Genomic DNA, 13,735 nt, shown 5'->3' with positions numbered 1-13,735 from the left:
TCTGCTGAATGAGCCCCATCTCAGCTGCGTCTGCTCACCCGGGACCATGGCCCCACCCCAGAGGACGGCAGGAAGAGGAACCAGTCAGATCTATGGGTGCCATTAGGCTTGACTCTGACAGTTGCAGGGCATGGGAAAGAGGTCGCTGGAGATTAACTGCAGAGCCACCTGTGCTTGGGGCTCTGCCTTCCCCCATGCCCATGGGGCCATCCTGGGGGTGAGCTGCATCAGCACAAGTAGAGGTGGCACCACTGCTCTGAGTGAGCACAAGGAATAAAGTCCACACTGAAGTGCAGACCAGGCTTCCTGTTCTTTGCCTTGGAGATCATAACAGACTATGAACCTCACGACCAAGGAAGGCAGGAGAGGGTGCTAGGCATGAGGGCCAGGTGGATTGGTTGCCATGCCACAGCAAGGGGCCTTTATTAGATGTTCAGGGCACAGACAGGCAGGTGGATGCTAGATGGTGTAGCACACCTTCTCGGGGTGGAGTGGTGCCTGGATGTCCAGTTTGTGGGTCTTGCTGTCCTTATCAATGATCTCCAGTCGCAGTGTAGGCGGACGCTTTTCAGCCTGGGGCGAGGGCAGCTCAGGGCTCTTGAGGAGCTGCTTGTCTGAGTCCTCCACAGTGATACGCAGGGTGCAGCCCCCTGGTAGCAGGTCCTGCTCATAGGCTGCCGCCAGCTGGTTTACCACACGGCGCTCTACCTGCAGTGGTGGAAGATGATGTGGCCATTACTGCCTTGGCCTGCACCTGCCCGGTGGCTTGAGCCAGGAGCTGGCCCCTGTCATGTGTTTGGGCAAGTCAGAACCTTGACGCCTCAGTCCTTACTTGCAAATTGGGCTTAATGGCAACAAGCTCACAGGTTACTGCTAAAGGCTTCATAATGGTAGTTTCTGAGGCTCTCAGCCTAGGTTCTTGTAATGAGGGTTCACACATACAATCGCTTACAGATCATTTTTTAAACTTTCTTTATTCACTTTACATCCTGACCACTCTTGCCCTCCTCTCCTCCAAGTCCCTTACAGTTCCCTCCCCCATTCCCCATAGGTTTTTTTTTTTTTTTTTTTTTTTAATGTACATTGGTATTTTAACTGTATGTATCTCTGTGAGGGTGTCAGATCACCAGGAGTTACAGACAGTTGTGAGTTGCCATGTGGGTGCTGGGAATCCAACCTGGGTTCTCTGGAAGAGCAGCCAGTGTTCTTAAGCACTAAGCCATCTCTCCAAAGCCCTGTCCCCACCACTTAGATTTAATTGATCATCTTTTTTTTTTAGTTCTGAAAGGACTTCTGTTGGTATGGATTAATTCTAGCAGCTAAACTACAGGGAGACTGGCTGAGCCTGAAAGTTAGGTCTATGGGCACAGGGAGGAAGGTATACAGGTTCCATGTTTGTCTCAGGTTTCTGTGCTCACCTCATGCTTAATGGAGCGGGCACCATAGTGGACGTTGTAGCCATCAACCAACACGTCTGCCACCTCGCGGTCCCACAGTAGTGTGATGTTGTGTCTCTGCTTGGCCTGAAGTGGGTCAGAGAGAGGACTGTCTACGTGTGGCCCAGTACCTTCCAGCTCTAGGCACACTGGTCCAAGGGGGCCTTGAGAGACTGTGCCCCCTGGACCACTGTCCTTATTGTCACCTTGGGGTCATTCTTTGAGTTCCAGGTATCTTATCCCCACCCATGGGCAGTCACGTCTCTTACTCTCTTGGCCCAGAAGTTCAGTTCCTTGTTGACCAGCTGGATGAGCTCCGAGTGGCAGAAAGGGAGGAAGTAGACAATCTCATTGATCCTTCCCAGAAACTCGTCTCTCCGGAAGTGAGCCTGCAGAGCCAGGATAAGGGGGAGGTATCAGTGATGGTGGGCAGGAAAGTTTCTGGGCCAATGGTGAAGACAGGGACTTCCGTATTTCAAGTGTGGTTCCTGGTTCTCAAACCCCCACAGGAGGTCAAAAGAAAAACTCACTTTCAGGATGGGTCGGATCACATTCTCTTTGAAGTTCTTTGAGATGGTGATCTTGTCACTAATCTGGACATCCCCTGGAAAGACAGACCATACAGTACTTACCCACCACCCTCAGGGAACGCTGGGCTGTGTTGGCTCTGTGGAAGAGTCATGGGCTTCTGTAGAGTACATGCAGCCACAGTCTAAGGTCCCTGGGCTAAATTTGGATTGACCTCCTCAATAACTAGGCACTTCTGAGGCCCTTTGGCTCATAGATACTTCAAGCCACAAACTTCGGAGGGAGTTGTTTGAGAGAATATTAAGGATGAAGGCCCGAGCGCTGACTTAGCAAAGAGGCTCCGGGGCTCATCTTGAGGAGAAAGGCAGATGCAGTCTCTCTCTGCTGTCATCTCTGAGAACCTCATGTGAGGCCTTGCCCACTTCCATAATTTCTGACCTGGTATCTCCCCAGAGTCTGAAGCCCTCCTGTAAACCAGCAGACCTGGGCTTTACAGAGGGAGGGGCCCACTCTCTTGTCCTTGTTACTCTCTGGTATAATGCCTGCTTTCTGCTCTAAGGATCTCAACGACATTTCTGCCTCTAGGTATGTCAGATGACCTCCCTGAAACAGCCCAGGCCAAACATCATACCAAGGTTTTCAGCTATTCGATTTCGGCTCATCTCCAAAGCTTCCTGTCTCAGTTGCAATGCATGCTGGGCGATCTCATCACTGGCTACATTGGAAGTCATGATGAAGATGGCATCCTTGCAGTCAATGGTCTTCCCCTTGCCATCTGTCAGGCGGCCCTGGTAAGGATGAGGGAGGGAGGGAATGTTTAGGAAGTTGGTACCCCATCAGACGGCTGCTCTGCTCTCTGGCATGGGACTCACATCCTAAGAACAACAGCTTCACTGACAGACTCCTCCATGTGATGTGGACCTGCTTTTGGAACCTCAGGACACCTAGCATGCCAGGGGCTTCCAGGCCAGTCTGATTTCCCACCAACACACTTCCTTTAGAGGCCTACTCTGCGCTGGGACTCCTGGAGCCTTTTCATGATCCTGGCTCTAGAGAGTCAGTGAAACCATAAAACCATGACGATGATAAGGGAGGCCTGGGCTACTATAGGCATGCAGGGGAGGATGCCTTAGAGAGTGATTAAGAGGACCAGAAGTTGTCACTGGTGTTTATGAAACCATCTGGGCAAATGGTCAGATAGCTGTTATTCCTGTGGCCTAGGATATCTTATAAAGTCGGACAGCAGCACTCACTTCTACATCTTGTTTTTTTTTTTAAAAAGACAAGGTTTCATTATGTAGCTGGGACTATAGAGACCAGGCTGGCCACAAACTCACAAAGATCAACTTGCTTCTGCCTCTCAAGTGTTGGGATTCAAGGCTTATACCACTATGCACAGATATTTTTCTTTTCTTGATATATATATAGTATTTTTTATATATATATATAGTATTTTATATATATATATATATATATATATATATATATATATATAGTATTATAGGTGTAGGCTGTAAGCCACATGACATGGCTGCCAGGCTTGAACTGTAAGAAGCACTTTTAACCACTGAGCCATTGTCTTTCTAGCTTGCTTGTTTATCTACCCACCCACCCACCCACCCACCCACCCACCCACCTACCTACCCACCTAACTTACCTACCTACCCACCTAACTTACCTACCTACCCACCTAACTTACCTACCTACCCACCTAACTTACCTACCCACCTAACTTACCTACCTACCCACCTAACTTACCTACCTACCCACCTACCTTACCTACCTACCCACCTAACTTACCTACCTACCCACCTACCTTACCTACCTACCCACCTAACTTACCTACCTACCCACCTAACTTACCTACCTACCCACCTAACTTACCTACCTACCCACCTAACTTACCTACCTACCCACCTAACTTACCTACCCACCTAACTTACCTACCTACCCACCTAACTTACCTACCTACCCACCTACCTTACCTACCTACCCACCTAACTTACCTACCTACCCACCTACCTTACCTACCTACCCACCTAACTTACCTACCTACCCACCTAACTTACCTACCTACCCACCTAACTTACCTACCTACCCACCTATTTATTTCTGAGACAGGGTCTCATGTAGGCCAGCCTAGCTTCATACTTATTATGTAGCTCTTGAACTCTAGATCCTCCTGCCTCTGCTTCCTTAGTGCTGGGATTATAGGTGTGTGCCACTATGCCCAGCCTAGCTATCTTTGGAGACATTCTTCATCCTGGCAAAGAGGGATGGATGGCAAGGTTCCTTCTTTAAACACTTTAGGATGTTTTCTTGGAATATTGAGTGCTTTCCAGAGGTGACACTGAGGAAGCATCCTTCCTGCAGACAAAATAGGAAAAGGAATGGCAGAAACAGAAGAGTACGTATAGTGTTCTTAAAGTAAGGGAGCCAAGGGAGTCCAGCCCCAGGCATAGAGCAAGCCTCAAGGTCATGTGTGCACCAACAATGGACAGTGTGACAGTGGTGAACAGGGTCTCATTGAGAGGAACCAATGGGTTGGCAGGTGCACATGGCATGGCGCATTCTGTCACCACAGTGCTTCCTCCATCCGTCTCCAAAATGGAACCCTGGGTATAGGCCAGGCTGCTCAGTGTCTGGGGCCAGTGGCTGGCCTAGGTGTCCAGCACTCACTTGCTGACTGCTTGAATCTTTGCAACCACAGAGAACTCAAGCTCAGAGACTGGCTGCATGTTTATAGTCTCGTAGCTAGAATACAGGACAACAGAGACAACCTGATCCCAGAGCTACGCCTTGCCCTCTGCACCAGGCTAGAGAGCATCCCAAGGGTACCTCACTGTACCCGGCTTTTCTTCTAGGCCAAATTTAATTTATACTCTTTATCCTTTCCTCCTTAGACAGGAGTGATGGAGAGGGAGAGAATCCCTGCCTGGGGTTGTCTGAGGAAAGTCAGAGCTAGAAAACATGGCCCTGGGGACAGATCACTGAATCATGGTGGCTTCTACCCCAGTTTAAACCTGTCACCATGTTTATGCCAGATGATATTGGCTCAGTCAGGGTTAGTCTGTGCCTCAAAAGTCCATGTGCTGACAAGAACCCGAGGTTGAGCATTGCTACTAGGCTTCTTTTGCCTGGCTCTTGGCCTATGCGAAAGCATTAGTTCTAAGGCAGCATGGCACTCCATATTTTGGAGTTGGTCACCATGCTGTCCCTGGTTTGGGGTGGGAAAAGGGAGGAAGGCTCAGCTCTTGAGCTGTTACTCCCCCAGCTCTTTGCTTTGCTAACTGGCTCTAACACAACCAAATCAGTGGGGGGACAGCTTGAACTTGGAGTCAAGTCTGGGTGCTCCTGTGACATGACCCAAGCACGTGCATATGGCACTGTGTGTTCCACACTGGCCCCCTGAGCGAATCCCTGAGGATTGGGTTCATGCACTGCTGCCCTGGTCATAGCAATTTCAGTGGGAGACACCAAAGCTCTGTTCCTAACTGGGCCTTAGGACAGTTCAATGTGGGCTAGAGGAGCAGGTGTAGTACATACACAACTGATCCCAACAGGGACTCTCAACATCCACATCTCAGTTTTCTTGACAATTAAGATGTATCACAAAGACAGAACTGTCCTTGTTAGTTATACTGGCTGGGGTACAAATCTCAGCCTAGGCTTATGAGCTACCCATCAGCCCTGCCAGTACTTAGGGTTAGAATCCTTATGAGTTTTTGAAGGGTAGTGCCCGAGGGTCCAGGTTTTTCTTGGGACTTTACATTGGGCTATAGGCTCTTTCCTGGAGATGACCCAGTGTTCATGGTACTTTGGTGACACCTAGAGAGTTCTTGATTTTCTCCATGCAGGATTGGGAGGTCAGGCCTGGCAGGGTCCAGGGACTTCTGTCACCCCAAACTCTGGATTGCGTGCCTTTATAACTGCTGCATTTGCTACTTTCTTTCCTCAGAGGCCCTGTCCACTCAGCTCATCAGTGACACACAGGCTGTGCCCCCTTCTGCCTCAGGAATGATCACATGCGCTACACTGTAGAGCCCATTGCTATGGTAACTCCTCCTTGAACCTCTCTGGTCCATGCTGAATCTGCAGGCTAATGCATGTGGACTTTTGGCCACACTATTCCTAAATATGCCTAAACTGGAGCCTCTCTGAGTGGGTCCACAGACACTACATTCTCAGCAATGCCCAGGGTCACTTTCCTCCCCATCTGCATCTGCTGCTTGGCCTGCAGATTTCCTTGCTTCAGTCCATGGCTCAGCCACTTCATTACTCAGGCTGGACACTGCTTATGGTGGCAATACCTTTCCTCCTCAAAAACAATGTCTAGGGCTCATGAAATTTGCTTTGGACCAGCCTGCTGCAGCTACAGTTGGATTCTTCAGTTGACTCCTCATTGGATCTCCTGTTAGGCCCCTCCTTTGCACACCTGCCTTCAGGGTCTTTGTAAAGTGAAAATCTGACCTTGTTGCTTAAAGGTCTTTCAAATATTCCTTACTATAAGATAAATCTCTATTCTTTGCCTGTTTTAAATATTATTTGGGGTGTGTGTGTTGCACCAAGGATTGAACCTAGGACTGTAACATGATCTGGGCCCTCTGCCTGGCTGTCTCATTGGCCATCTCATCTGTACTGCTCTGCTCCTACTTTCTGAATGAGAGCCCTGGTAAAGGGCTGTAGACCCTGGAGCCTTGGTGTGTCAGTGTTCTTCCAGCCCTCTGCGTCTGCCTCGTAAGCACATGGTGGTGCATACCTTTAAACTTGGCACTCTGGAGACAGAAGCAGGTGGGTCTGTGATTTTGAGGCTAGCCTGGTCTACATAGAGTTCCAGTTCAGTCATGCCTGTGTTCTGAGCTTCCCACTCTGGGCCTCTTGGTGAGATTCAGGGGCTCACCACACCCACCCCTACCTACTGAGCTACCTAGGAAGCAGGTAGAATGAGAGGGATGAGAACTGCAGATTTGCACTTTGTGTGCTACCACGCACCGTTCTAAGAAACCCATATGAATCAATTCATCCCATCCTCAGAGTAACACTGAGTTAAAGGTGATTAAACTGGAGGCCATTCCAAAGCTTACAGGGGTTACACAGAAAAGCTGTCTCAAAAATCAAAACAAGCAAGCAAGCAAGCAGGTAAAATAAGAATTTGCAGTTGAGTCAGCCAAGCATTTTCCAACTTGGGGAATGGCTGGAGTGCACCAGTCCAAGAGCCCATCCTCAACAAGACCTATGCTTAAATCACACTGAGTAAACTCAGACTGCGGCTTTGGTCATGGGATCAAGAGCTTCACAAACTAGCAGACTGGGCTGTGCGCTGCAGGGAGGAATTAGCATCAGCTTCCTAAAGGTCTTCAGTGGAACTGTGTGACAGGACAGGGGATACTGGCTTTAATGTGAGGCCATTAGTGTGCTCCAGTGGATAGTGTCAGCGGCTGCCTTACTTCTCCTGGGGCTGAGGAGGTCACCATAGGAATCTGCAGAAAGGCCAGAGGCCAGACAGGCTCACCTCTCTAGACCAGCTTTCCCTTGAGTGCTTCCTTGCAGACTGGCCTCTTCTGGCTCTAGATGCCCCCAAAGCTTTGGAATGGCCTCCAGTTTAATCACCTTTAACTCAGTGTTACTCTGAGGATGGGATGAATTGATTCATATGGGTTTCTTAGAACGGTGCGTGGTAGCACACAAAGTGCAAATCTGCAGTTCTCATCCCTCTCCTTTCTACCTGCTTCCTAGGTAGCTCAGTAGGTAGGGGTGGGTGTGGTGAGCCCCTGAATCTCACCAAGAGGCCCAGAGTGGGAAGCTCAGAACACAGGCATGACTGAATGTGGGCAGCTCTGGAGGACAGGCCTTTTCTTCTGCAAGCCAGCGAGCTGGGAAGATGGCAACACACCTGGAGAAAAGGCAAAAAACCCTGGGCCTGCTAGGAAGGCTTGTAGCTAGTGGACGTTTAGATCCTGCAACTTGGTGCCTACATTTTTACTTGCTCTGGGAGAGCCTCTCCCTGTGCCTCATTTGACATGGGAAGCAAAACAAATCTTCACTTTCCCAAAAGTGGAGGAGACAAAGACAAAAGTGGGCCAAATCCTACCTGGCACATGGTGCTAGCTAGCACAGCTCTTAGAGAAGAGGTCCTCATCTCCACTCAGCCCCTGGTCCTCACATTCTGGAAGGGCAGAACAGGTAGAGGCTATTCTCTGCTTGAGGCTAAGGACCATTCAGGTTCAAGGAGACAAGGTGTAGAGGAGAGCTGGCTCTGGGACCACGTGTCTCCACACTCTAATCCTGTGTTTTACATGAAGTTCTGCAGCTGTGTGGTTACCGTTTATACCTTGGAACTTGGTCTTTTCCTTTGTAAAAAAATGAGCTGACTTCTTCTTGACTATTACAGTGACCAGCAATGATGTCTGCTCAATCTTTTATATTTTGATTTTATGGGCATTGGTATTTAGCCTGCATGTATGTCAGATCTTGGAGTTACAGACAGCTGCAAGCTGCCATGTGGGTGCTGGAATTGAACCTGGGTACTCTGGAAGAGCAGCCAGTGCCCATAACTGCTGAGCCATCTCTCCTAGCCCCTTCTGTTAAAATCTTTCCTACAGGTAGATATCAAATGGACAGAGAAAAATAACTTCTTCTTTATAGCCTGCCTTGACCAGTGGGGGGGATTGTCCAACTTGTCAAGAGATGGGCACTCTGAGCCCCGGTAATACCATTTCATCAGTAATGATGTGGCTTGCATTTAAAATGAGTTAGTGCAGGCCGGGAGAGGCTTGCAGTTGAGAGCACTGCTGCTTGTCCAGAGGACCTAGGTTTGATTCTAGCACCCACATGGTAGTTACCATCTATAACTCCAGCCCTGGGGATCTGATGGCCTCTTCTGGTCTCTTTGGGTACCACACACATGTCACACAGACACATATGCAGGCAAACACCATATAATAAAATGATATGTCCTTGTTTGTCACTGGAGACCTTTGATGTCTAGAGATGGGCTTGCTAAAATCAAAAAAGCCAATTAGGAGCAGGGGTAGAACTAAATTCTTGTATCCCTCACCCCTCACCCTGGTGCATCTCTACAAGGCAGCATGGGAGGCCACGAAGTCTAGCTGCTTCCTTTCAAGTGCCTCCCCTGTGTCCCAGCTTGCTCTTACCTCATCAAACAGCTGCAGCATGATGGTGAGCACATCTGGATGGGCCTTGTCCACCTCGTCAAAGAGAACTACTGCATTTGGGCACTGTTTCAGTTTCTTGGTCAGTTGGCCACCTTCTTCATGGCCGATGTAGCCTGGCGGAGAACCGATAAACTTGGCTACCTGGCAGAAGGCAATAACATGTTAGGAATGTCTTTCCTTTTTGTGTTTTTAGCTTACAATATGGACCAGTGTGAGAAGATGGCTGCATACAGTTAGTCTCATCAAGGATAGTCAGGAATCCTGCCATGATGGGAGAGCAGAACACATCATTGTTACCCTATTGTATGCCCCTTTCTGCCCCCAGGAAAAATCCCAGGGCTGCTGAAGAATTATTGGAAGCCAAAGGCTCAAGTGACAAGTCATACAAAACACTAAGCAGTGATGATTTCAGGCCTTCTGAAACACACTTCCCCGAGGACTGTCTCACCTCATGTCGCTCCTGGAACTCAGACATGTCGAGCCGGATGAAGCCCTGAATGAAAATAAGGTTTGTCAGTGTGAGATAGGAGGCAAGGCGAGGGCTCAGGCCAGACCCCTTGAATACTAGGATATTCAGATGTACCATATTCTTAAATTCTACATTTTCCCTAGTCTTTGCCTTCTTCTCTCACCTACTTCCCCACAGGATACTTTTATTTCCTATCTTAATAAGGTCAAATCGTACCTCTGCCCTTATAAATCAATTCAGGATGTCCCTTCCCCCAGGCAGCTTCAGGTCTCATTACCACAATACCTATAGTTTCTACCCCACCCCCATTCCCAGAGTATGTTCCATGTGTGCCCAGCACTGAAGCCAGGTGGCAGCCTGGTAGTCTGAGTGGAGCAGGCAGGCATGGCCAAGGTCAGCACCACCAGCAGAGATGGTGAGGACATGAAGGGTGGTCTCCACAGTGCTCCTCAACTTTGCAAGACTCTGGCAGGCATATGTCCCCTGGTGTGCAGGACTCTGTCCTCTTGTTCTCTCTTTATAGCTCACAGCTATTATTTTACATTTTTTTCCCGGATATTTTGCATTTTTTTAAAAAAAAGGCATCTATGATAAGCCTGTATGTTCTTTTCTGTACCACGGTCATGCAGATGATTTCCCAGAAAGCCCCTTAGGGAGAAGGCCACAGTTAGTGCCTGAGAAAGAGAAACCAGAGTGTGTTATTTAACACAGGCAGAGAGCCCTTTCCTTGTCAGGGGTACCAAAAGTGGTGAGGGCGACACAGCACCAGGAAACTCAGAAAAAGGCATCCACAGCTCAATTCTAGCCAGGCCACACTTCAGGCAGCCACTCAATGAAGGAGATTGTGTTGTCTGCCCTGTCACTGCACACAGGTACAGGCTGGAGGGATGAGCTTAGGCCAGGAGCAGGGGACTGGACCCAGTTCTTCCACTGACTGTAGCTTTAGCCCTCAAGCCAGTATCTTCCTGGCTCTTGGCTGAAGAAAGACCTAAGCCAACAGGCAGGAAAGATGTTAGAAGGGCCATTATTAAGGCTATATGGTGGGCAAGGGGTCTCTCAGTTAGTGGGAATAAGCGGCACTTCCAAGAGAGTCAGCAGCTCATTCAGATAAGTTTCTGGAAAGGAACAGGACAACTGTGGGAAATCTCAGAGTGCTGACCACAGGTAGCAAAAATCTACAAGAGTCGGGGTTGGGGATTTAGCTCAGTGGTAGAGTGCTTGCCTAGGAAGCGCAAGGCCCTGGGTTCGGTCCCCAGCTCCGGGAAAAAAAGAACAAAAAAAAAAAAAAAATCTACAAGAGTCACAGACACATGTTGACATTTCTGTGCTTACTATATGCCTAGCAATGTTCTGATGAAGCTATTAAATGGCTTAGAGTGCGTACACACCTGTGGCAAGCAGGAGATGAAGAAACAAGCCCAGACTAGATTATCTTGTTCACGGCTTTGCTGTTAAGTTTTTGGTCATGACAAGTACTGCCTTTCATTTCCCCTGTTAATAGCTGGGTTCTCAGTAGTCTTTTTTTTTTTTTTTTTTTTTTTGGTTCTTTTTTTCGGAGCTGGGGACCGAACCCAGGGCCTTGCACTTCCTAGGCAAGTGCTCTACCACTGAGCTAAATCCCCAACACCCTCAGTAGTCTTTATCTGAAAGGTTCAGCGGTTTGTGCTCAGAAGGGACTGTCACAGGACCCAGAGGGTTTAGAGTGGTGCTTTCTTTTTTTTTTTTTTTTTTGGGGTTCTTTTTTTCGGAGCTGGGGACCGAACCCAGGGCCTTGCGCTTCCTAGGTAAGCGCTCTACCACTGAGCTAAATCCCCAGCCCCAGAGTGGTGCTTTCTTATGACAAGTGACCTCACCCCAGTTTTCTAGAGTCTATTCTAGAGTCTTGCCAAGTGGCTTGGACAAGTTTTTGGGCCTCATATCCTTGGTTGGACTCTTTTTGGTTTCATGTGACTTTAATTGGTTACATACAAAGTGAGAAAACAGAAACTATGGTTACATCCAACATGTCCTGAGTGTGCATTATGGGTAATATGTAATCCTAGGAGTAATGGAGTTTACCATTTTTATCCCACAGTTTTAGTAATCCAATGGGAGAGCAGATTACAGAACCTACTACTTAGGAAATGGATGAAAACAGAATCCCGGTCAATTCCACACAGGAGGAGACTCAAATAATTGCTCTAAATCTGTCACCACAGTGCCACTTTATAAAGCTTGAAAGTCTTTTGGGCTCCAGTCCCTGGCCCTATGATGATATCATAGAACAAAAGGTTCTTTCTCAGAGATTACTAAGTCTGATGAGAGTTAGCAAGGCTGTCCAATTGGGGGAAATAGTACAGAAGCTGAGGCAAGAAAAACCAGTAAGTTCATAAATGGACTGGTAAGAAACCGTGCAGCTATCAATAACGCCTTGTGAGGCGGTAAGCATTAGTGTTTGTTCACAACCAGTGAAGCAAGGGTCAGAGAGGCAGACCAGAACCGGCCCAACTCCCAGGCCAGTGCTCAGTTCATCTCATGAGCCCCTTGGGAGGCACAGGAAGAAAACTCCCACTTGTGATGAGCCTATGTGACCCTGGACTCACACCTAACACTGTCTGTACTTTACCAACTGTCCTGGAGGTGTCAGGAACACTGCTTCTCAGCTTACAGTCCAAGGCTCCCTTGGACTTTGATGGTGTGCTTCAAACATGAGTGTTCCTGACTAGGCAACGTCCACGTAAACATGCTCTGTAATGGCTGGCACAGGGGTTGTACTGATAAGTGGTTTTACAGATCACACGGGATTCAGTATGTGCTCTTTTGGGGCCAATTATGCATCTCATCCTCCTCTGTGAGAGACACACCAACATGTTTCTATCTCACGCCTAAAGCAGCTGAGAATAATAATACTGAAAGACTGGGCTCACGATTCCTCCTAACAAATGACAGTGGGCAAGCCTCCTGCTACTCTAGGGCTTCAACTCTCCTCAACTAGAAAGCAGATGAAGTTAGTTAGCATTGTTCCTTATAGGATCAAGGAAGAGCGTACAGCAGGTGGGCACTGCTAGGGCAGGCTAAGGAGAGGTGGTGTCTTTAACAGTGTGTTGGAGCCTGAGTAAGCTAATGCTCACTACAACCTCAGGAGAGGTACTGGAGAGCTTCCCTGAGGCTAGAAAGCTGGGTTTTGTGGGGAAGGACCTACTTAGGAGAAAACAGAACTAGAACTCGAGTCAAGGGTCCACAGTTCTTGAGCTTGGTGCCCCATAGTGCATTGCCTAATAGCAGATGCAGGAAGGAGAGGGTGCTACTTGCTTTGTGGGGGAGGTGTGTACTGATCGAAGACTCCATTCCACCCTTGAGAAATCCTGTGGTGGTGGGGGTTTCTGTCCCCATTTAGATGCACCAACTAAAAGGTACCCGCATCAACAGTCTTTCTACAGCAGCGAGTCAGCAGATACTCTCCTCCCACATCCACTGTGTATAAAGACATATTAAGACAGCATGGATAAGGAGATTATAATTTGTAATTAAATATTAACCTTTCTGACAGTATTAAAATTAAACCACTTGGAATTCTTCATCCCTAATCAGGTGGTTCCTGCCCGTAACTGCATCTTTCCTAATAGTCTTGCTAGTTTATGGCCCTTTCCAGAGTGCTAATTGTTTCAATCGCTGCCAACCTGATGAATTGTCTAAAGCCGCTGTTTCGGTTGGAGCACATTAGCATGCCACACACTTCTTGCCTGCTTGCCTGCCTGTCTAGTGGGTCTGCAGTGGTCTGGTAGAGGTTGAGAATAGCTGCTGGCAGAGACAGGTAAGTTTGAGAGTTTTCTGCCAGTTGCTCCATAGAAAGGGCTCAGCAACCTGGGCTACTTCGTTTCTATGGATCAAGGATCCTCAGGCAAGTGGCAAGAACACAGGCAGGCTACAAGGGGACAGTAGTTCAGGACTCTGCTCCTGGGCTATTTAGCTGGCAGGGCTTAAGCAGCTCTTCTTTGCCTCTAGGGAAGGGAGGAGGTGGCCATGAAATCAGGCAAGCACACTGGAGTCTTAGGCAACCTCCAGGGGCAAATGAGGGGGGGTGGGGCTTAGCCTTAATGATGGTGAGGTATTTAGCTTTAACTGAGTATTTTGTAGTGTCACCAAGG

General features: G+C 48.4%; 1 protein-coding gene across 7 annotated transcripts in view; it reads right to left on the bottom strand.

Moving 5' to 3' along the window:
* Positions 1-394: 394 nt before the first annotated feature.
* The window catches only part of Clpb (ClpB family mitochondrial disaggregase), a 122,585-nt gene continuing 109,244 nt past the window's right edge, over positions 395-13,735 (bottom strand). For 4 of the 7 annotated variants that reach the window (XM_087587223.1, XM_087587225.1, XM_087587224.1 and 1 more), the window contains 7 exons: positions 9,588-9,632; positions 9,119-9,280; positions 2,596-2,752; positions 1,967-2,040; positions 1,706-1,825; positions 1,419-1,523; positions 395-708 (listed from right to left, as the gene is read on the bottom strand). In XM_087587223.1, coding sequence (XP_087443349.1) covers positions 460-708; positions 1,419-1,523; positions 1,706-1,825; positions 1,967-2,040; positions 2,596-2,752; positions 9,119-9,280; positions 9,588-9,632 — 912 coding nt within the window. In that variant the 3' untranslated portion in view covers positions 395-459. 7 annotated transcript variants of the gene reach the window in all.

Source organism: Rattus norvegicus, chromosome 1, assembly GCF_021556685.1.
Source record: "Rattus norvegicus strain SHRSP/BbbUtx chromosome 1, alternate assembly SHRSP_T2T, whole genome shotgun sequence".
Classification (NCBI taxonomy): Eukaryota; Metazoa; Chordata; class Mammalia; order Rodentia; family Muridae; genus Rattus; species Rattus norvegicus.
This window is presented reverse-complemented; position numbering and strand designations above follow the sequence as displayed.